This window comes from Nyctereutes procyonoides, unplaced genomic scaffold (genome assembly GCF_905146905.1).
Source record: "Nyctereutes procyonoides isolate TBG_1078 unplaced genomic scaffold, NYPRO_anot_genome, whole genome shotgun sequence".
NCBI classification, from domain to species: domain Eukaryota; kingdom Metazoa; phylum Chordata; class Mammalia; order Carnivora; family Canidae; genus Nyctereutes; species Nyctereutes procyonoides.
The window spans coordinates 15,744,835-15,767,793 of record NW_026575051.1 but is presented as its reverse complement, the minus strand read 5'-3'; the positions used below and the strand labels follow the sequence as shown (position 1 = coordinate 15,767,793).

Below are 22,959 nucleotides of genomic sequence, written 5' to 3'. Positions count from 1 at the left end.
AACCTTTATGTATTACTTATCCTTCCCATCTATGAGCAAGACTGTCTGCTACATCCACTATTTTTATCTTGCATTCCACTCTATCTGACATTCTTTTAGCAATTGGTTGCCCCCTACTAAATTGAATCTACAACCCTCTAATGGATTGTAACCTGCAATTTGAGAAATAGAAATACAGACTGGAAGATTCATTTTCATTATCAAGTCTAAAATCATTCACTTCTGCCACTGAAGTGATCCCTTCGGTCCCTTCTCTTTACTATTTTTCACAATTCTATTGAAATCTTCTTCCCACGCTATATGCATCAGGGAAAAAAGATACCTGCATTCAGAGCCAAATAATAGGACTGATGCTGAGGTAAATGCAATTCTCTTCCACTTAGAGAGCAATGGTTTGAAATGCACAGTGAAATGGGTGAAGATGAGCCAACAGGAAGCCACTTATAAGTAATAATGCCTGCTATCTAAGGCTTCAGAAGGAGATCTTTTACTGTCCACAGTCTTCAATATAAGAACTTTATTTAAAGCTAATCTTGTTGGAAGAAAGTCAGGCATTTGGCACAGTGACATGATGTGTTGTGATGTGATGTGATGTGAAGTGATGTGATGTGATGTGATGTGATGATGTGATTTAGGAAGTCCAAACCATTTTCCTGAGCAGTGCTAAGGCCTCTATAAGTCCACAGGTCCTGAAAGTGTTCAGGGAGTAAAGGTTTCAATAATTATGGCATTTTCTGTAGATCATTATGCTCTTTGTGGAACATTATGAAATAATGACACATTATTTTTTTCTAAGAAAAAAATTACTAGCAGATAATTTATATGTAGTATGAAATCATAAGCAGGATCACAAGAAACACAGACTTTGAACTGAGCACAATTAGTTGTTTGGAAAGTTTGGGTTAATTAATTTGCTATTTCATCATTCATGTTCTTATAGTCTGGTGTATGTAACCCATCTACCATTTTCTATAATAATTATAGGTAAAGTACCTTTAATTATTACAAGTGGGAAGGAGGTGATGTTTAATAATGTTACCCAAGAGGAGGCACAGCATTCTTATTTTTGCCTACTTTGATTGGCAGAGATGGGTCAGATTGAGAAATGCTTTCAAGGTAGCCCAAATGGGTGTTTCTCTTCTCAGCAGAAAGAGTAGAACGGAATCTGTCCCATCATAATATAGATAGCTGAAGCCAAAATCCAGAGTGTTCTTCAGAGCACACAATAAACCAGAGCTTAAGAGCTCTGAAATGGGTAATTAAAATATAAAAAGAAGTACAGGGATCCCTGGGTGGCGCAGCGGTTTGGCGCCTGCCTTTGGCCCAGGGCGCGATCCTGGAGGCCAGGGATCGAATCCCACGTCGGGCTCCCGGTGCATGGAGCCTGCTTCTCCTTCTGCCTGTGTCTCTGCCTCTCTCTCTCTCTCTCTCTCTCTCTCTCTCTCTCTCTCTCTCTGTGTGACTATCATAAAAAAAAAAGTACATCCAGCATAATTCATGATCAGAGGCTGATATTTTACAGAACAGAATGAAAGAAACATACTTAGATTGACCATTGATAAAGACTTAATAATTAAAGTGAACTTTCAGCTTTGCATAATGCTGAACTGAAAATTTTCTGCAAATATAAAGTATTTTTGGATGCTTGGGTGGCTCAGTCAGTTAAGTGTCTGACTCTTGATTTCAGCTCAGGTCATGATCTCAGGGTTATGAGATCGAGCCCCGAGTTGGGCTCTGCATTGGGCATGGAGACTGCTTAAGATTATCTCCCTTTCCCTTTGCTCCCCCCATCTCTCTCCTTCTCTAAATTATATATATATATATATATTGCAGAAGAGTTGTATACCAGCACCACCACCCCCAGCACCTCACATATATCTGTATGCATAGCAAGTTTCTAGGAATCCTTGTGGTAAAAACACTGTCTCACTCTGGTTATACAAAATTTACTTTATCATCCAAAGTGCTCTGGGGGAATTTAAGGCTACTGTTCAAAGACCATATGTCATCTTGGAACACATTAATTTATCAGACTCAGGTTCCACAAGCATTTGTTGGTCACCTACCACATGCCAGGCCCTATGCTAATACCTTCATAGGAGGTCACTCACCGTGACCCAAAGTATCGCATCAGAGAATAACAGAGCTGGCCTTAGTGAATCCTGAAAGGAGGCTATGGATAGGTCATCTTTAACAGTGAAAAGAGTCCGAATTATCCTGACACCTGATGCTCTGGGTGGAGAGGTGAGGAAAGGCAGGCATGGGTGGGATGACAATCAGATGTTCAGGATAATCACAGGAAGGGGAAGGCAGGCTCAGAAATGCAGAATTTAAAAGAGGAAGAGAAAACCACATGCAAAACTTAGCGCCTGAGGCTTCTGTGGTAATTAAGTAAATAGTTATCTAACATTTACAAAGAAATAAGTCCTGTATCTTGCTCCCAAAGTGCCCAAAAGATGGCCTATTTCAGGGATAAAAACAACAAGCAAGTGGAATTGGCAGCTTCTCAGGTACTAAAAAAGTAGCATCCCAAATCCCTCCTCCCTGCTTCCACAACCTTCCTCTCTCTCTCTGTGCCTCCTCAGAAGTGTGAATTGCCCACTACCACCCACTTTTGTCTTTCACTTGATAATAAATAGCAATTTAGGCTACTGAATGGAAGCCAGACTCTCCTAACGGAGTGATTACTTTAGAGAGAGAGAGAGAGAGAGAGAGAAAATCACCTTTGCTGGACCCCTGAGTGTGAGAGGACAATGTAGCTAGACTGAAGGGTCCCAGGGGTAATGTGGCTCAGGATTCCCTCCCCGGGGAATTCTCAGCAATGGCTGCCTCCTGGACCACTGCCTGTGCTCTAAGCCCTGATGACAAGGGGTCAACAGAACACAAGACTTAGTGCTCCCAGGCCCAAGATTGAGAAAAATTAGCCCGCACCTAGCAAAACAGACCAAAACAAACAAACAAACAAAAAATCAGGTTGTCATTAGGAGGTGAACAAGAAGGGAAATTTCTCTGTCCCCAGTATCCAGCAGAGTGTAAGATGCATAGTAGCTACCCAGTCAGCGTGTGTTAGATATGAATGAATGAATGAATGAATATGTGAATGGCTCCCACGGAGAATGAGTAAATGAGTGGCCCCCACAGAGAAAATTTCTGAAGTTTTTAAAATCACAAGGCAACTTCTCTTAGAGGGGAAGGTGAGCATATGTACAGCTCTAGATCATTTTGGAACCTGGTGACTTAAGTAGACATGCCCCCTGCCTTCCTCTTTGTTATACTACCTGGATCCCATGTGCAAAAGGATTGTGAGGTCCCGCTTAGGTGCAGCAAGAGACAATGCCATGCCAGATTAATGATGTCTGCCCCAGGCATGGCAGTACAAGTATCCTTTCTGCCCTGTCTCCACGGTCAGAACACACAAAACATTCTCTTGGACAGCCTTAGAAGGCCCCACCTGTTCTCAAACACCATCTCCTATTTGTCCCACCCCTCTTGTACTAAGAGCTGAGTTTCTGAATGAATTGAAATTAAGAAGTACAATCAGTCTGCCTGGGTCCTAGAGCTTGTTTTTGATCTGCACTAGAATGGGGTTGTAGGATATGACTCATGGAACTGAGGCGCTCCCCACCTGCCTGGACATGCTGTGCGAGGGCTAGCATCAAGGACTCTCAAAGCAAATTTTAAAAAGGCACAGCCTGGGAACAGTGACCACTGTCAGTCAGGAAGGAATACATGGAAAGCCATGATCTCTCAGACCCCTCCACACTGAACACCCCAAGGTAAGCTGGACAGGACGTTTGCAAACGAAGTGGACATTTCCCCCAAAGTGTTCCCCTCCATGAACTTCACCACAACGCAAGAAGAAGGGCCTACTCTACTTGTTGGGTAACCTTCTAGGCAGCAAGTCACCTCACACTTGTTGACCAATCCCTTTGATGGGAAGGACCAATTCAGAGAGGTTAACTGAGGGTGAGTCTGCTGACCCACATGTTGGGGTGTGTGTCTGTTTTTTTCCCCTCATCTGAATTTCATAACCATACACTCCATCTACTCTGCTGGTATGATTAGAGCACTGATTATAGAGTCAGATGGCTGAACACGTTGTTTGCGTGTTTCTTGGCCTCAGTAACAGAATGGATTCAGTCACTCTTACCAGTTTTCCCTTGCCATGGAGGAGCTGTTTCATAAAGAGCCTTGGGGGAAAGAAAGATATAAAAGATCTATTAGAATCAGAAGCATCTTATCCTGGGCTATTTTAGATGGCTTCCAGCCAATCTCGTTGTAGCTCAGTATCATTTCTGAGAATTGCAGTGTGGTTCAAATACTGTTATGTTTGAAGAATCACATGATTTCAGAGCTGGAAGGTATCTAGCCTTCCTCTCACCAACTATCTTGAGACTTAGAGGATTTTAAAGTAATTGATAAACCAGGCAATTGCTTGGCTCCATGAAGAAAGCTCACTGGAGCCCTGACACAAATAAAAAATAGTACCTTATGATGCACATTTGAAAGGCTACAATGTCCTCAGAGTACAAGGTATATAGGTCATTAAATGGTGTACGGTAGACCACTCAAAACAAGGGTAGATGCCTTTGCAAAAAGGTTTGGCAGTAACTGGAGGAAATGTTTCCTTTTAAGTTGATATAAAGACAGCTTTGCCAGCTCCACTATAAGAAGGAACTATTAAAGAATACATTATAAAAATATGGATATACGACTTTACATTCAGCCTAAAAGAAGGGAATTGAAAGCTGATTTGCTTATCCACTTTATCAATCAAAGGGACAATCAGAAAACAGAGTCTAATTGCCTGACAAGGTGCTTTGCATTTTCACTCCTAGGAATGAGCAATTAGATCCTGACAAATGATTTTTAAAGAAAAATAAATGTAAGAGAGATCTAGGAAATACTTTAACCTAGAGCCAGCCAATTTCGAAATAACATCAAGAAAGCTTCCAGCAGAATCAAGAATTTGAGAAAATACCACCATAAATTACACGTTTTTCCCATTCTGGAATACACACAAGACCAATCCGGTCTTCAGTAGGAGACAGGTTTTGTTGTTCCATGAGTACTCACCGCATTCAGGAAATCTGGCAGCCCAGAAGGAGAGTTGGCACCGAGCTTCCCGCCAATGCACCCCACCATCACGTGTGCCTGCCCTCACACTGCCCATGGTCCCCCTTCAGTGCCCGAGATCCCTCTACTCCCATTTTTGAAAGGGAAATCCAAGAGGCCCAGGTGCACACCAGCCACTTGTTGTGAGGAGCCTCTCTGAGAACTCTAAAACCGCCCGGGGTTTCAAGGCTTGTGTAAGTCTGTGATTCACTCCACGATGGGTCCATCAAGCACGCCTAAGAGAAATTACAGGTTTCTCCTGTCTGGAGTAAATCCATTAAAATGAGTCACTTGTTTGCATTTCAGTTCCTCACCTTTATCTCAATCACATGAGACCATGTTGCATCTACTGCAGTGTTGTGATTAGAACACTGGGAATATAATGCAAAGTGGTGCCACTGTGGATGATGGGTTTCAAGAGTTATCACGTTTTTGCCTGTGTTGACGTTGAGGTTGAGGCAAAGCTGGCTAGCAAGTGGATCAGTAAATCATGATCTAACCCCTATCTTACACCAAAGACATTTTTGTTTTATTTTTTAAAAACTGGGCCAGGAGTTTTTATTGAGCCTTGGACACAGAAGGCACAGTCTCCACTTGCAGGAAATTTCAAGTGATCTGACTTCTGACAGGGTGGCCAGGGTGGGTTTCCTCTCTCAACAGCAAACCCCACACATCTCAATTCCAGTGTCTTCTATTTACGTACCCTCACAACCACAAAATAATGCAAATTGTCATTTAAATATTACCAGGGGAATGTTGACAAGAAGGAGAAATAAGGGAAAGACACTTTTGTTACATCTTTTATAGTAAGGAAGATTAAGGAGGTCATGTTTGTGGAAACAGATCATTTCTACGGAGGTTACTAGTTAAGTACCAGGTTGTTTGGAAAGAGAAAAGCCAGTATCATCAAACCTTTGGTTGTGTAATCAAAAGCCTTTATTGGACATGTTCTATGTGCAAGATACCTTGCTCTGCACTCTGGGCATACAAAAGGAAGTAACATAGTGAGTAAATAAAGTGAGTTACCCTATCCCCAAAGGCTTACAGTCTTATCCAAGAAAGAAAATATATATACCAAAAGACAAAAAGTAAACAAACAACAAAACACAATAAATACTAAATATAAAGTGAGTGGCACAGATTATAAATATTATAGGAATCAGGTGGGGACAGTCAGTACTTCAGGATGGACTCATGGGGAAGACGTCACAGAGAAGGCAACAAGTGAAGCAGAGCTCAAGAATGTGTCCCGAATAGAACCCCATAGTCTCTCCTAGGCAGGGGACTCTATATCACAGCCATGGTAACACTGAATGAAAGAATTGTTCCAATGGTAAAATCAGCTTATTACCCCTAATGTTGAACAGACTGAATCAAATGCTTAATTCTTTTCTTTAGAAGTCAATGAAATAACTTCCATGAGAGTGTCAACCTCCAAACTTATGCAAAAGGCCATGGCTGTTTGTTCTCTTGTGTCTGTGTGTGTACGTGAATTGACAGGTACTTTAACAAAAATGGCTAACATTTTAATGGCCAAATATTATCCTAAGTATTTTACCTACACCACTACTCATTTAATCTTTACAATGACCCTATGAGATAGACTCTATTTTTCTAATTTATGGCTGAGGAAATCCAAATCTAAGGAATTTAAATAACTTTCCCAAGGATCATCATGCCTTAAGTGTCTAACCATGAATCTGGCCTTAGACACCGGTAGCACCAATTTCTCCTTGAGCCACCTGACCAAGTCATCTCCTTGGTGAGGTGTGAGTAAGACATTGAATAGGTCTCTACTCGGGGTCTTCCACAGTCAAGCTAACCATGCAGTTCACTGATACTTTCAGGATGGGACAGTGTGGGTTGCGCGCTATAGGAAAGAAGGCACAGCTTCTTCAAGGGATTTCCAAAAAACTTCTGGAGTTTCTCTGTTAGCATCCATGAGCCCTTTCTTGGTTAATAATAATCCCAAGGCAGAACGTCTTTACTGCCATCCCATCCTAGGAAGTACTCTACATCTGAGTAGAGTGTGCTTTCATGCTACATTGGACTGTTTATTGTTTAATGCACAATACAGATGAAAGCCCAGTCTCTCTCTTGTTGGTACCCAGAGTTCCCATCTATAAAATGAGGCTATTGGACCCAGTCTTTTCTACAGGTTTTCCAGATTTCTAATCCTGTAACTATTTAGCTTCATGAGATTCCACCCTCTCTTCAGCATATTGACTCTTGGTAAGTTGCATTTCTTTGTACTGGGATCTCTACATTATGAAAACTGGGACTGTGCCTTCCCCACTCCCTTCCCTTGAAAAGACTTCAGAAATAACTAGGGAAATGTCAAATTAAAATCCCTTTCTGACTTCATTTGAGAAAAATATGACTGTTGTCTCAAGATTAGCAATGCCACTTGAAAGGTGACTTACTCTGCAGGTTGGTGTATTTTTCTACCTTCTGATTGACTTTTTTATTATATTTTTTGCTTTTGCAAACTTCCTTACATAGAGAAAGTTTTTTACAGTAAAAAAGAGAGAGACCCTAGTCATTCACCAAGTGTGTCTCACTTTTCCATTTGTAATGCAACATCATTAATATGGCTTCTTGGTAGGATAATTAGGGGGATTCACAGCCTCCTTTTCCTTTATCCACCCATTTGCTTCTGATGCATCAGGCTGGGTACTTGCTTTATAAAGGAGCTTTTTCCCTTCCAAAGGGGCATCTACCTATTGTACTGCTATCAGGTGGCTCTTTATTTGAGCATCAAATTTGTTTACATACAAGGTTAAGAAAATGAGCAGCTCTGTACTTGAAATATGATAGTCTCCCTTCCTCATCACTGGTTTCAGAAAAAACATATTGTCGGTGAGGGTTAATCTTATATCATCGGAGTAGACAGAATGCCTCAAAGGTTCTGTGTCTTGAGGAGCAAGTCCAGAGCTGAAAGCCTGCAGACTTCGGTTTCTAGCTCTGGCTCAAGCCTTGATTAGCTGTGGCCCATCACTCCAGGCTCCAGGCTCTTTAACCTACAGTGAGCATCTTTCTGGTTCAAAAGTTCTATGTTTTTGTCTTGGCTCACAGCCAAGTTACATCTAAGCCCCAGCCAGCTAACCATGTAATCCATTTAAATTTGTACAGGTGGACTATGCTGGCAGTTGGATTCCTTTTGTACAAGGAGCCAGCAATGAACCTACTTAGAGTCAGTCCAACCGTTGGTGAGTATTCATGAGGGCCCCTCCCTTAGCAACCCACAAAATCCAGCCAGGTGACATCCCAGGCTACCTCTGCCAAGATGAACCATTCTCTCTTCCTGAGGATAAACATGACCCAACAGCATGGAACGGGAGGCTCCAACAAGACCAGGGTCCTGCTGCAGCCCATTTTGTCTTTCTGTTCCCTCAATGGTGCCCAGCATGGCATATCTATCTATGTGTTGACAGTTCTTGGGGGACAATGTTTAGCAGCACAGAACAGCTTAGACAGACGGGCCTTCCATTCTTCCCGTACTTCATGTACTCCTCCATCAGTAGCACAGCATGGGAGGCTTCCTTCATACTCCCTGGGGGCAAGAAGACAGGAATAAACACATTTTTTCTGGGGCTCTGCTATTCCTCGAATGTATGACCTTGTCAAGAACAGAAAACCACAACTTTAAAGAACAAGCAGCAAGACCCAAAAGCTTCACAACAGCTGCATTATGGGCTCACTCTTTCTGGAACAATGAACCCCTTTGGGTAGAGTCCCCTTGGCAAATGGAGAATCTTTTAAGTCACTCTGCAATCCAGGGAACGGGCTAGTTTTCTTTATTTTTTTTTTTTTAGATTTTATTTATTTATTCATGAGAGACACACAGAGAGAGGCAGAGACACAGGCAGAGGGAGAAGCAGGCTCCACACAGGGAGCCCAATGTGGGACTCGATCCCGGGAATCCAGGATCACACCTTGGGCCAAAGGCAGGCGCTAAACCGCTGGGCCACCCAGGGATCCCCCGGGCTGGTTTTCTATTGCCTACAAGTGTCGAGATACAAACCTTGTCTTTCAGTAGGTTGGACCACTTCCTTTCCATTTGGAAAAGACCCCTTTTGTTGTACAAGGCCCTGGGCTGCCACAGAAGGTCTCAGCCACAGTGGCTTACCGGAGCCCAGATTGGGGTGGGGAGGGAAGCTCTGTCTACATATGTGAGTATCTCTCTCTGCTTCCCTCTCCACTCTGTCTCTGTCACTCTCTATGTGTCTCTGAGTGAGCCTCAGTCTCTGTAATACATCTCTGTTTCTTTGTGTGTTTTCTGGATCTCTGTCTGTAACCCTTGGCCTGTCTCTGCATCTCTCCAACTCACTGTGAATGTGGGTATCCTGTTGTGAGTGTCTCCATATCCCTGTCTGATTTTCTCTCTCTAGCTCTTTAGAGACATGGACACAAAGGATTGGAAGACTTTTCTGCACATGTCCACATATCTAGGTGGCTATCAACCCAGAGTCACCACGCCCCTCAGCGTCTCTGTACTTCTGTCTCCCCCTGTGGCCCCTTTCCCTCTGTTCCTATGCCTCTGTCTCTTAGACGTTACCTCAAAAGTGAACTAACTTCTTCATTATCCCTGAAGCCTCTCACAGATAGTGTTTATGATAATTCCTTGATCTTCTCACGCTAGGGAAAGAGAGGGGCCCGAGTGGGGATAGGTGGAGATATTGTTGGTATCAGGTCTTTGGAATGGGGAGGTTGAGAGGGAAAGGACGCACAGCCATCTAGAGCTGGCACCTCTGCTCACTCCCCTGTTAAATACACTCAGGCTAGGGGCACCTGGGTGGCTCAGTCGCTGAGCATCCACCTTTGGCTCAAGTCATGATCCCAGGGTCCTGGGATCAAGTTCCACATCAGGGTCCCCGTGGGGAGCCTGCTTCTCCTTCTGCCTGTGTCTCTGCCTCTCTCTCTGTGTCTCTCATGAATGAATAAATAAAATCTTAAAAATAAATACATACATACATACACTCAGGCTAACTTTTATAATCCTTCTCAGATACACCTCATTGTTCTACAGCAACAAAAAAATTTCAGTTGTGCAACAATTAGAAGTGTGAACATCAACCATACCAAGAAGAGAATGGATCATATTAGAAGCCTTTCGATTAAGAAAGAAATCATTCCTTTTTTTTTTTAAGATTTTATTTATTTATTCAGAGAGACACAGAGAGAGGCAGAGACACAGGCAGAGGGAGAAGCAGGCTCCCTATAGGAAGCCTGATGCGGGACTCAATCTCGGAACCCCAGGATCACTCCCTGAGCCAAAGGCAGACACTCAACCACTGAGCCACCCAGGCGTCCCGAAAGAAATCATTCTTAATTACCATGACTCACATTGTGATGTTTTAAAAAGAAGTATCATATATACAGCATGCATTTGAGAACCCCCTTCCTTCCCACTCACCTCCCAAGGTAGGGGTATAGCCAGGGTTGTTAGCTTGGCCCTTTAGTGGGCTGACAAGAGAAATCAGTAGAAAGGTTCTGTTGACAACAAAGACATAATTGCGCTTAATCATTATTGGTCCTTTTCCAATTATCACAATTATTCAAAGCATATAGAGAATGGTGACCTACAGCAATTTATTTTATCCTTTTATCCAACCCTTCCTTTATATTAGCACCACTGACAACAACCAGGAAGGCTGGTTAGAGGCAAATATGCACGATGCTAGGTCCTTCAGGAAGGCGAGCAGGAAAGGGTCTCAGCATCAACCACATTAGAACCACCTGGGGAGCGTGTAAATTCCCAGACACACCTCAGGCAATCCAATTAGACTCTCCAGGGGTAGGACTCAGGCAAAAATTTTTTGAAGCTTCCTAATTAATTCCAATGTTTGGCTAAGGTGGAGACCCACTGCTTTAAATAATTACTGATGTTCATTCCCAATAAAACTTCGCTTTTGAAAATTCCAGCTGGAAAGGATACGGAGGGGTCCACCATCCCCCAGGTTTGAAGACCAAGGACCAAGTTAGGGTAGGAATGACACCAAAAGAGATAGAAAAGTTAAGAGAAGAGAAAGGAGGGAATTGTAAAAGGAGGGTTAAAGAAATCAAAGGGGAGAGATGAGAAAGGCAAGGGATATGGGGGGGGGGAGCAGAGCTGCTACTTGGGGCCATGGGGTGCCAGCCCCACAGTGGGTATGGATCCCATCTAATGTCAGCATGGGAAACTCTAGATTGCCTCTTTTCTTGTGATTGGGAATGTCCCCTGGGCCAGCCCTGACCCCCCCCCCCGCCCCGCCCTGGTTGCTGCCATTCAAACATTTTCCAGTGTTTCTCTCAGAACAGCTAAGGAGTCAACCTTGGCACAAAAATACACGGTTTCTACACTGTGGAAGGGAAGGTCAAGGAAAGGGCGTGTGTGCCACTAGATCATTGAGTCTTTTCAGTCACACTGTTCAGCAGGTGCTGGGCCCTCCTTTGCATCTCCAGTAACCAAGGTGGCCAGCCCGTCTGGAAAACCAAGCTACCAGGAAGTTCTCTGTGTAGCGTCTGAATTTTTTTCCCTGGATTTCTATACTTCAGACATGGTTTGGCCGACTGGAGTTGTAAAGAACCAGCAGGCTGTCACAGGAAGCTGGTTTTTTCTCTTCTCTCATTTCTCATGCTTTCCTGCTACCTGGGTTGAGGTTTGCCCCTCCAGCAACTCCCAGCCATGCTCCCACCGGGCCACTCCCTTCTGCATGCATATAAATCTGCTTTCATCTCTTTAGATGTGGTCCCACTACTCCAGAAAGAATCTCAACAGTTCAGAGAGGGGCTAACTTGGCACTTCTGAAACACCCATGCCACTGAGTGTTAAGGTGATCATTTGGGCAACACACCACATCCCACAATAATGAATATGGAGACTTTACCTCAGATATTCTGGAGATCCATTTTGCAGAAGTTACTCGACCCTTTAAAGCTTCTCTTATCTGGATAGAGACCAAAAGGAATTAAGAATTAAAAGATGATGAGGAGTCAACGCAGGTGCTCAGGCCTGGCGAACACTGGTGAGGGAATATGTTACCCGCCTGGTTCTGGTGGTGGGATGTGGTGGGATCAGTAACTTGGAGGAGGGCCTTGAGAAAAGGTGGGGAGAGGGGGAGACACAAGAAAAATGAGGCTGCCATAGGAGACTCATTTTCCAAGGTCTTAAAGGTGACCCCTGTGGCTCACCTTTTGCCAAGTTTGCCACAAGTCTGAGGAATCTTTGATTTCACTTTGGGGGTAGGTTTCAGGAGCGCAATGAATAGTTGAACATTTCCCATAGCTTGTCTGTTATTTAAACCCCTCTTTCTAGAGGCATCTGGGTGGTTCAGTCCCTTAAGCGTCAGCCTTGGGCTCAGGTCATGATTCTAGGATCCTCAGATCAAGCCCCATATTGGGGTCCCTGCTGAGTGGGGAGTCTGCTTCTCTTTCTCCCCCCACTGGTGCTCACTCTCTCACTCTGTCTCATAAATAAATAAAATCTTTAAAAAAAAAAAGCCCTTTCTAAAAGCCAACCCATAGTTCAAAAATAAGAGAATTTTATGCAACATAGCAAAAGCCCATAGAATAAAGAAAATAAGAATAATAAGTATATTTTATTTTTAAATATATATTAAATAGGTATAATGTAAATATAAATATGAAATGTTAATATATTTAATACATATTAAATAATGTATCATATATTTGATTATATATTGTATATTAATAGTATAATGTAATATAATATAATATTAATGTATTATATAATAATATATAATAATGTAAATTCACATAATACTAATGTAGCATGTTTGTGTATTAATAATATGTTATTAATATATGATATATTGTATAATAATATAAATTAACATGATATAATGTTGATGTAGCATATTTATATATTAAGTAATTTATCAAATACATTTTGTTTCTTAAATTATATTTTATTTTATGTTTACATTTTTTTACAAAACATGTTAAATCACTTTTCATGCCTATTATCTCATTTTATTCAAAAAAGAATCATGTTGGGACACCTGGGTGGCTCAGCAGTTGAGCGTCTGCCTTTGGCTCAGTGTGTGATCCTGGTCCCAGGATTGAGTCCCACATCGGGCTCCCTGCATGGAGCCTGCTTCTCCCTCTGCCTGTGTCTCTGCCTCTCTCTCTGTGTCTCTCATGAATAAATAAATAAAATCTTTTTAAAAATTAAAAAAAAAGGAATCCTGTAAAAGAGGTACTATTATTTCCATTTTACAACTGAGGACATTAAGATTAGGAGATGAAGTGACACCCAAAGTCAGCTGTCTACTGAGAAGAACCCAGACTTGGGATCCCTGGGTGGCGCAGCGGTTTAGCGCCTGCCTTTAGCCCAGGGCGCGATCCTGGAGACCCAGGATCGAATCCCACGTCAGGCTCCCAGTGCATGGGGCCTGCTTCTCCCTCTGCCTATGTCTCTGCCTCTCTCTCTCTCTCTCTCTGTGTGACTATCATAAATAAAAAAAAAATAAAAAAAAAAGAACCCAGACTTGAGTTCATGTCCCCAGACTCCAGACCAACCTGTCATTTTCCCCTAAATCTCTCCTGCTGAATGCAGGCACTGTCTTCTTATTTCTATTCCTTCTTCCCTTTTACTTGATAAAATGTTATTCACCTTCCAAGGACTTGTAGTTTGTTCTTAAAGGGTACCAAACTCCTCCAGCTCAGAGTGACTTCACCCTTCTCAGAAAATGCCATATTTTTTGTCACACACAGGCTCCAGAGGGTAAGGAGCACTCCCTGAGGTTTGGGCACTTGCACTCAAGAATCCATGGGTTTATGAGAAGACAGCCTAGAGCTTCTATTTACATTTGTTTGTTTGTTTTTATCTCATCCTTCTTAAATTTTAAGTTTCACAACATGCAAAATACATACTTTGTAAATTTATAATAAACACATCTGGGGACATATGCTCACTGCTTTTTACTGACCCTAAAAATGTGAAGATTACTGGTATCTGCAACTTTATGTCAATGAATCATGTATGGTCCTGTGACATCTTTAAGTCTTGACCTTTTACATTATAATTTTAAATGTAAGAGGTCTTGATCTTGGTAGAAAGTTCTATGTCTTAGAGGTCTTTGCACATCTCATGACACCCAGTAAGTTAGTAAGCAATAGTGCTGATGATGATACTTTGACAATAAATACTAGCTGTGGTATTATGATTAATAAAAAAAATCATATGGTACACAATTGTGTACTACTTTAAGTGCTTTCTGTGTTTTTTCACTTGCAAAATCACATTTGTTCTTTACCATGCTCTAGTAGAAGAGGCAGGAAAGTCATCATTATCTCTGCATTCCATTTGGGGTGTCTGAGTCCCTGAGAGTTGAGACTCTCCCCGTAATGCACAGGTAGTACATAGGACTGAAACACTAATACTCTGCCACCTGCAAATCATTTTTATTAGGTCAACATGGTATGCTCATAACAAAATGAAAGGACCAGAGTGAAATGCCTCTTTCACAAAACTCAGCTATTAATTAATTAATTAATAATAGAATAGCATTGATAGTCAATTAGTTAATTAATTAGTCAATTAATCAAAAATCAACCTTGCAGTGAAGGTGTTTGTGTCTACATTTGAGATAGTTGTTTGCTTTGCTCATTCTAGGAGGCAATGTCATACAAAGGAAAGAGGGTAATCTTGGAAGCCTGAGTAAACATTGGATATTTTATTCATTTGTTTAGTTTTTATCTGTTTTCACCACTTACCACCTATACACACTCCTCTGTATTTGGAAAACTCACCCCCCTGAGTCTACTGCTCTTTAGGGTAAAACTCACCGTCCCAATCTCTCTTGCAGCTAGCATGCAGCCATGTGACCTGGACTCAACCAATCAGACATGACAGTGCAAAGATGCAAGAGCCAGCAGGCCCCAACAGGCACACCAGAGGTGACCTCCAAGACAACAGGAGCAACAGGTCTAGCTCAGCATCTGCTGCCTGACCTTGGCCTGGTGAACTGTGCTATCTGTGCCCAGGAAAGTGGTGACAAGTACTGGTGTCTAGTTCTGTGCTATGGATTGGGAATTGTTCCTGGTATGTAGCCTCAAGCCTCCAAGCCAGAGAGACCTTCCCAAAGATGATATTGTAAGATTTAATAAATCCTCTTTCTGCTTCACCTTGTTCAAGTGGGTTTCTGTAGAGCTTATGGGCAAGTTTAATCACTCTGAGTCTCAATTTCCACATCCACAAAACTGAAAATAAGAATACCCAAGATTGTTTTAGGATTAAAGCTAATCTACATAAAATGCTTAGCTCCGTAGGAATTTGCAAGATGGTAGATATTATTTGCATCCTAAAGAAGAGTGATGCCCTGTGCAAGTATCTGCACAGACTGAGGTTGAAGATGCTCAATAAGTGGTCTTTACAAGTGAGGATTTCAGGGCTAAATACTGATAGTGAAAAAAGAAAAGAAAAAGAGGAAGAATTTACAATACCTTTGGATCCAGAATTGTTCCAAACACCAAGATGAAGAAGCCCTGAGAAAGAAGAGGGAAGAAGAGACATTTTAAATACCAGTATTCCTTAGTTCCTATTCTGGTAAAAACAAAACAAAACCCTAAAATAAAAACAATTTATTAAATCTTTCATTCTCTTTTTTTTTTAAGATTTTTATTTATTTATTCATGAGAACATAGAGAGATAGGCAGAGACTCAGGCAGAGGGAGAAGCAGGCTTCATGCAGGGAGCCCGACGTGGGACTTAATCCTGGGTCTCCAGGATCCCTCCCTGGGCCGAAGGCAGCGCTAAACCCCTGAGCCACCGGGGCTGCCAATCTTTTACTCTCTTAAGGTCACAACTCCTGGATTCATCTATTCAATGAATATTCATCGAGCAGGTACATAGAATATTCATTGAGCATCTTCTATGTGCTCAGTAAATCAAACAGACCAAGGTTTATGATTCATACCAGAAAATTATGGGACTTTCTTTTTAAATTTGGCAAAATATGGGACACTTGGGTGGCTCAGTGGTTGAGCATCTGCCTTCACCTCCAGGCATGATCCTGGAGTTCCGGGATCAAGTCTCCCATCGGGATCCCTGTATGGAGCCTGCTACTCCCTCTGCCTATGTCTCTGCCTCTCTCTTTCTGTGTCTCTCATGAATAAATAAATAAAATCTTTAAAAATAAATAAATAGATAGATAGATAAATTTGGCAAAATAAAAGTGTTTTGCATTTATTAGGAGCTCACCAGAATGTATATCTCACCAGAATATAATAGTCTGAGCAAGAGTCAGAGGAGATATTAGGCCATGGACAGCAGCCTTGTGGTCCTTGGACAAGCTAAAATGAAAAAAACTTCCACAGAAAAAAAAAAAGCAAAAGTGGCTATATTCAGCTTCTATTAATATTTTCAACCTCCTTCCCCCATCCACAACCAAAGAATGTTACAAAATTTACAAAGAAAAATCGAGTACATGGGCCCTCAGAAGACTAAGACCCAAGATGGACTGAGCTTCTAAGCACATAACATGTGCTCAGAAACTGACGCTCCAAATATGATGACATGGAGGGAATTACTTAGCCTTCAGATCCCTTACCATCCATACAAAGATGAAAGACCCCATTAAAGTCAGAAGAAAGCTGTTCCTCTATAGTATAGTCTGTTTGAGTTGGCACAAAACCACCCTGAAAGAAGTAAGGTAAAGGATTTGCCCCATCTTTCAGGCAAGGAAAAAGAAACTCAGAGATTCAACTTTCAGAATGTGACAGAGACCTATACTCATTAGTCAGTTTCTCCTGTAGGCGGGGTTACTCAGGTCCTGGCTGAGCTGAGAAGAGAAATGAGATAATGACCTCTGATTAACAAGGCATCACTTTGTTAAGCTGCTTCGATTTCATAATCGAATGTGAACCCTTACCCAGGCAGAGACCTATTAGAACACATGGGTTTAACATAAATGATACCAGAAAGATGTTGCAACCAGGCGGTCCTCAGCAGGAGCAATTCCAAACCCACTGCTACTCTTCTATTTGTAAAAAAGCTTAGCTGAGTCGTGGAGGACTTCACAGGGACTGGTGCTGGCCATGAAGTTCATCCATTCCCCCAAACATACTAAATATACCTATCCATTCAGCCAGTCCAGCAAGCCCTCCAAAGCTTGGAGAGCTTCAATCAGATTGCTCTTTTATTTGATCCTCTTGGCCTACAAGATAACTATTGAAATCTGCCACTATGTCTATGAAGAAAATGTCATTGATGGCATGGTCCATTAGGTTACAAAGCATCATTTGGATAAAGATGCTCGGGACAAATATATCCAGGCCTGGTTTTGGTACTAGGAATACATTTTAAATCAGAAACTCCATGAATTTTACCGAGGGATTAAAATTTTAAAATATCTAGGAACCATAATTTGAGCCTGTCTCCTCCAAAAAACACATTCCCCTGGCTAAGGGATGAAGAGGAATTTCTCTCCTGATAAGGTTTTCAATTTCTGGAGGCTAAACTAAGTATATTCATATCTGTGACATTTAGCATAATGCTTGACACAAAATGCTCAGTAAATGTGGTGGGTCTGTATTTATTTGTGTGTGTACCTGTGCTATATATAGTGTGTGTGTTTAATGGCTTTATTATGCAACCTGCATTTGTATAGTCCTAAATATGTAACATGGAAATATTCCACTAGGATCACCTTTCATTGATCCCACGTTGGGAAAAGTTACACAAAATATCATTCAGAAAATTTGGATGACTTATTAGACAAGGATTTAGTATCTGAGTAATAAAAATTCTTTCAGTAGATACAGTACAACTTGAGCAGATAAATCTCAAGGTCTTCCCCCCATTCTAAAATATATGCTTTACTACCACATATTTTTAAGTGAAAAAGTAAGGTGCATAATAATGTATTTTTTAACCCCTATGTTCTATGAAAATATATTTGCAGTTGAGCATAAAACATTTTTGCAAGGAAACATATGGAACTGTGAACATTGCTTAATTCATAGATGTGAGAGAAGGGAAACTATCTTCAATATCACTCTGTATGACCTGCCTCATTAAAATAAGATGGTTTCCAATGGGAACTAAAAATTCTAAATGGAAAGAAATACAATAAATGTGTATATTTTAAGACCTCCAGTTAGGTACCTAGTTTTGGGAGAAGTGGTGATGTTTAATTTCTAAACTGTAGCAGCTCAGCATTACTGTTGTGCTATTTATGATCTTTAGGTCATTTTGGTACTTGGTGCTTTCCCATTCAGGGTTTTATTTCATTTTCCTAACACCCCTATAAGGTAGGCAGTATTATACCCATTTTATAAGTGAGATAAATGTGGCTCAGAAAATTTAAGTCAATATCTCAAGAGAATATTACACATTAGTAAATGAGAGTCAAGATTTGAACCAGGCCTTTCTGGGGTGGGGGTGAGGACGTGGGAGATAAAGCTTATTTCCTGACTCAATAGGCTCTTCCAAATCTATTGTCTTTTATGAAGAAATATGATTGCAGAAGCTCCTGATGACAAACCTTCTTCCTGAATTCTCTCCCTTAGGACCAGGTCAGTGGCATCTAGACTTACCTGGAATGCATTGAGCACGGAGAAGACAATGTGGATGGCCAGGTTGCTGCCGTCAACGACTGTGGCTATCCCGAATGCCCAGGTCAGTCCCAGCATCGGTGTGAGGATGGCGATATTCTTGCTGATTCTGACAATGGCTCTCACCTCCTGGAACATGGAGCTGCCGACGGCGGCTCGCTGGGTCTTGACGATCACCAGTGTGACCGTGATCAAGTTTACGACCACAATGGCCAGGGCTGGGATCACAAAGGCCAGAAGGGCCTTGGTCATGTCCCAGTTAAGCCAGCAGGCCTCAGGCCGTAGGTAGCCCTTTCTGGGCTCCGTGGCAGCAACCGTGACAACAGCAATGAGCAGAGGGGCCCCGTAGCCAACTGAAAAGAGAGCTGCCACCAGTACTGATTTGGGCACTGTATGGAAAACAATCAGGATTCCATAGAGGATAAGGAGTGCCTTGGCAAGCATCCAGAAAAACACAGAGAGGTAAAAAAAATGAACAAAGAATGTTGCTGCCACACATCCATCATGGTGTGTCACTGGACCGCTGAGAAAGGAAGCCACAATGAACCACACGTCAGCCATCAGCAAGGTGGCCGCGATGTTGACGATGCACACGTGGCGTAAGTATGAGATCTCTGTCTTCGTTACTTGGCTCCAGACCAAGGCTTCAATGGACAAGCAAAGGATCAAGCTACAGATGGAAATGCCTAGGCCTGTGTACGTTATATAAATCAGGATCGGGCTCTCCAAGATGTGGGGTGACATAAGAATGGAGAAGGAGGTAAACAACTTGCTTGGCCTACATTTGCAAACAGCTTGCTGGGAGTTTTCTTGAATTATCTGACAGGCCTGCTGGTCCCATCTGCTCTCCAGGGAGTGCCAGCCAACACACTGTGTCCTCCTCTCCTCCGACTTGCTGATCTTTTCAAAAATCAGTGAGATTCTTTTAAGTTCCTTGGGCAAAATGACAGACAAGACAAGCCCGTTCACGGTGACGTTTTCCAAAAGACTGGCTTCTAGGATGGCCCCGAGAGTTGGAAATGCAATGCTGATGGCCTGAGAAGGAGCAGGCACCTTGCGAAGTTCGTCTCTACTGATCAGCACCTGCCCAGTGATCGCATTGCTCGTGTCATTAATCCTCATTGCAAAAGAGAAATTCTTCCCAGTGTTGTCTCGGGATATGGTGGTGCCCAGAGTGTGAATGAAGACATCTGATATGTCAATGAGATATTTATTTATAAAGAGCTTTCTTGCAAAGGAATTGATGGAATGTAGCAGAACACAGCTGCTGTTTCTGTCAGGGATGAAGGTCCAGTTTGAGATGCTTTTGCTGTTAAGAATGTGGTTGGCCATGACACTGTAACTCTGCCAACAAAGAACCGGCGTTAGTACCGTGCCACTCTGCAAATCTGCCAGGATAGTCAAAGTTCACTTTTATAAAGTGGGGTCCTCCAGCCAACAGCATAGGCCTCCCCTGGGAACTTGTGAGAAATATGGAATCTCAGGGCCCACCCCAGACCTAGTGAATCAGAATCAGCATCGTAATGAGATCCCCAGGGTACTGGCATGCCACCAAAGTTTGGGTGGGGGAATAGAGCAATGCGTCGTGTATGCAGTATCTCCTTATGAGGCAGGCAAGTGGGCAGCCTTCCTCGGGCTCACTGACATCATGGGTTCCACTTCACACCTTGGGGAAGCCAGCAACCCACCAACCCTGCTAAGAGTATACCCATCATGCAATTAACATCTATTAAATCCCAACCGTGTGCAGGACCCTGGTCAGGAACATAGCCAATCGAAAATTGACACCAGAGGCTGAAACTCCTTTTTATCCTCTGCCTCAAAGATCAAAAATAAAAGAAGTGAATCCAGTTCCACTCCACACGTTTGCAGCAGACACATATGGTTGTTTTCTTTGCATTCGATTATTTTCCATGTTAGCAGCCTGTTCTGACTCGCAAGGAAAAGTAGGGAAAGTCTCTCTCTGCAGGAACCACAATGGTTCTTAGAGGTTTTCAGTAGCCAAAGTACACATTTGGAAAAGCTTACTGTGTTGTCGGACCCAGTACTCAATAAGCAGTGTCTCTACTGGTTGCACTCCCTTCTTCCATTCCTTTGTTTATTCTGTGGTGAACATCTATGGAGCATTTGCTATGCCAGGCATTACAGATACAGATGGGAAAGAGGTGGTCCTCAGACAGACCCCAAAGGGCCCACAGAAAACTCTAGCTAACCTGCATTCCTCTCCACCAAAATATCATTCTACCAAGTCGAGGCCACTCACCTGCATCTTCGCCTCATCAACACCCGTCAGTAGCACCGTGGATATGTTGTGTAAGAGCTGCACGATGACAGCAATGTTTCCTGGGATCCGGGGAGACTGCTGAATGTTCCTGAGCACACAGGACAAATCCTTTGGACACTTTTGCATCAACATGTCTGTGATAGTCTCAGACATTCTGGCATACTCACTGATTTTTGTATTTCCTCCGAATGGTTGAGCTGAATATAAATTTGTCTAAGAAATGGCAAAAGGAAAGTTTTTATTATGTGACTTTTGTCCTGAAGATTAAAAAAAAAAAAAACAACCTTTAAAACAATTTAGGATAGTCTTATCACACGATTGTGCATTGCATAATGTTTTCCAATTTTACATTTTCATAGTCACATTTGCTATGGAGTAACTTGCCCAATACAGAGGTGTGTGAACCGAATACCAAAGTTCCAACCTGCCAGCTCCCTGCTCCTAACCCCCTCCCTCCAGAGAGCTAACATTATCTTTAGCATAGCATTCAGACCCCTTCTGATTATACACACTGTATCTATGCCCTGTGCACACCGATAAATCTCTAATGTCATTTAAGCTTATTTTTACTAAGCATGCTTTAAAAATAGAACTTCTGAACTAGATTTGGATGAATCAACTGACACCAACACAAAAGAATATGTGAAAACAGTGATGAGCAGTATCTCCCACAGATCCACCTTCTGGGTCCCACACTTCAGAGCAGGGGCAGCAAACATGGCCCCAACTGGCTGCCCTTTTTTTTTTTTAAAGATTTTCTTTATTCATGAGGGACACAGAGAAAGAGGCAGAGACATAGGTCAGAAGGAGAAGCAGGCTCCCTGCAAGCAGTCCATTGTGGGACTGGATCCCAGGACCCTGGGACCACGACCTGAGCCAAAGGCAGACTCAACTGCTGTGCCACCCAGGTGCCCCCTATTTTTTAAAAGGTTTTATTGGGACCCAGTCTGCTCATTATTTAAGTATTGTCTTTGGCTGCTTTCATGCCACAATGGCAGAGTTGAATACTCCCAATAGAGACCCTATGACCCCTAGGGCCTAAAATACCAACCATCTGACCCTTCACAGAAAGAAAATTGCCAACCTTTACTTTAGAGGACCCCTCTCTGGCCTCCTCTAACCTGCCCCTTCACAAAAGAAAGAAACTGTGGGCCTAGGGAGTATGCGTACTCAGAGCTCATGTCCCTGCGGCTAGACACTTAAATTCCTGGCTTAGCAACCCCAAGCCCACTTCTGGGGCCTGCCTGGGCCTCTTCCCTAAGTCTGTGCTACCAAGGATGGGCCCTGCCACCAGTGTGCTCACCACTAGGCCTGAGAGGTGGCAAAGGGACACTGGTTTTCAGGATTATGAACATGTGACTTTGGCTTTCCACCACCCTTGAGGTACAGGACGTAATCTGATGGGAGACCAGCAGAACACATTTTACTTAGCAGTCCATAAGCTTGATTTAAACCATTTAGATATTAAAACATAGGGTATGTGGGTCTCCTTGTGTATATGTGCCCAGATTCCTCAAAGTAGAGGTGGACCCAGTGACAGACACCCTGGTGTGGGTAGCCTTTGAAGTCTGGTCAAGGACTTCAAGTATAGCATCCACTGGCACTCCCTCTGGCCACCCTCAAAACCTAGGACCAAAGAGATACTAAAGCATTGACTGCCCTGAAGTTCATCAGAGACTGAACTTCAGCAAGGTGAAGCTCCTACTAGAAGAGGAATAAAAGAAACAAAAGGAGAAGAAATAATATTTGACTTGATTTTATTTATCAAAATTTGATTTAAAAATGTGTAATGACTTAAGTATATATGGAAATACATTCATTTGTTTGATGATGAAGTCCTTCCCTTTAGGTCAGCTTGCTTCTCATGCTTTACTGAGCACAGAAATCACCTGGGGATCTTGATAACATGCAGCTTCAGATTCAACATGTCTGAGGCAGAGCCTGAATTCTGCCCATCTAAAAGTTCTTAGGGTTGTATTAAAGAGCTAAGATGGAGAAGT

The 22,959-nt window shown here is 42.5% G+C and overlaps 2 protein-coding genes across 7 annotated transcripts in view; both read right to left on the bottom strand.

Annotated features, from left to right (window-relative positions):
• LOC129512741 (adhesion G protein-coupled receptor F4-like) overlaps positions 1 to 5,308 on the bottom strand; it is a 31,343-nt gene extending 26,035 nt beyond the window's left edge. For 3 of the 4 annotated variants that reach the window (XM_055330298.1, XM_055330300.1, XM_055330301.1), the window contains exons 1-2: positions 5,077 to 5,308; positions 4,151 to 4,190 (exon numbers count right to left, since the gene is read on the bottom strand). The gene's annotated coding sequence lies outside the window, so the exon portion shown is untranslated. The remainder of the gene's footprint in view (positions 1 to 4,150; positions 4,191 to 5,076) is intronic. The other variant, XM_055330299.1, reaches the window with a different exon arrangement.
• Positions 5,309 to 6,034: 726 nt separating this feature from the next.
• The window catches only part of LOC129512943 (adhesion G-protein coupled receptor F2-like), a 37,445-nt gene continuing 20,520 nt past the window's right edge, over positions 6,035 to 22,959 (bottom strand). For 2 of the 3 annotated variants that reach the window (XM_055330541.1, XM_055330539.1), the window contains 6 exons: positions 20,939 to 21,172; positions 18,658 to 20,019; positions 15,565 to 15,606; positions 11,985 to 12,044; positions 10,532 to 10,608; positions 6,035 to 8,668 (listed from right to left, as the gene is read on the bottom strand). In XM_055330541.1, coding sequence (XP_055186516.1) covers positions 10,561 to 10,608; positions 11,985 to 12,044; positions 15,565 to 15,606; positions 18,658 to 20,019; positions 20,939 to 21,172 — 1,746 coding nt within the window. In that variant the 3' untranslated portion in view covers positions 6,035 to 8,668; positions 10,532 to 10,560. The remainder of the gene's footprint in view (positions 8,669 to 10,531; positions 10,609 to 11,984; positions 12,045 to 15,564; positions 15,607 to 18,657; positions 20,020 to 20,938; positions 21,173 to 22,959) is intronic. The other variant, XM_055330540.1, reaches the window with a different exon arrangement.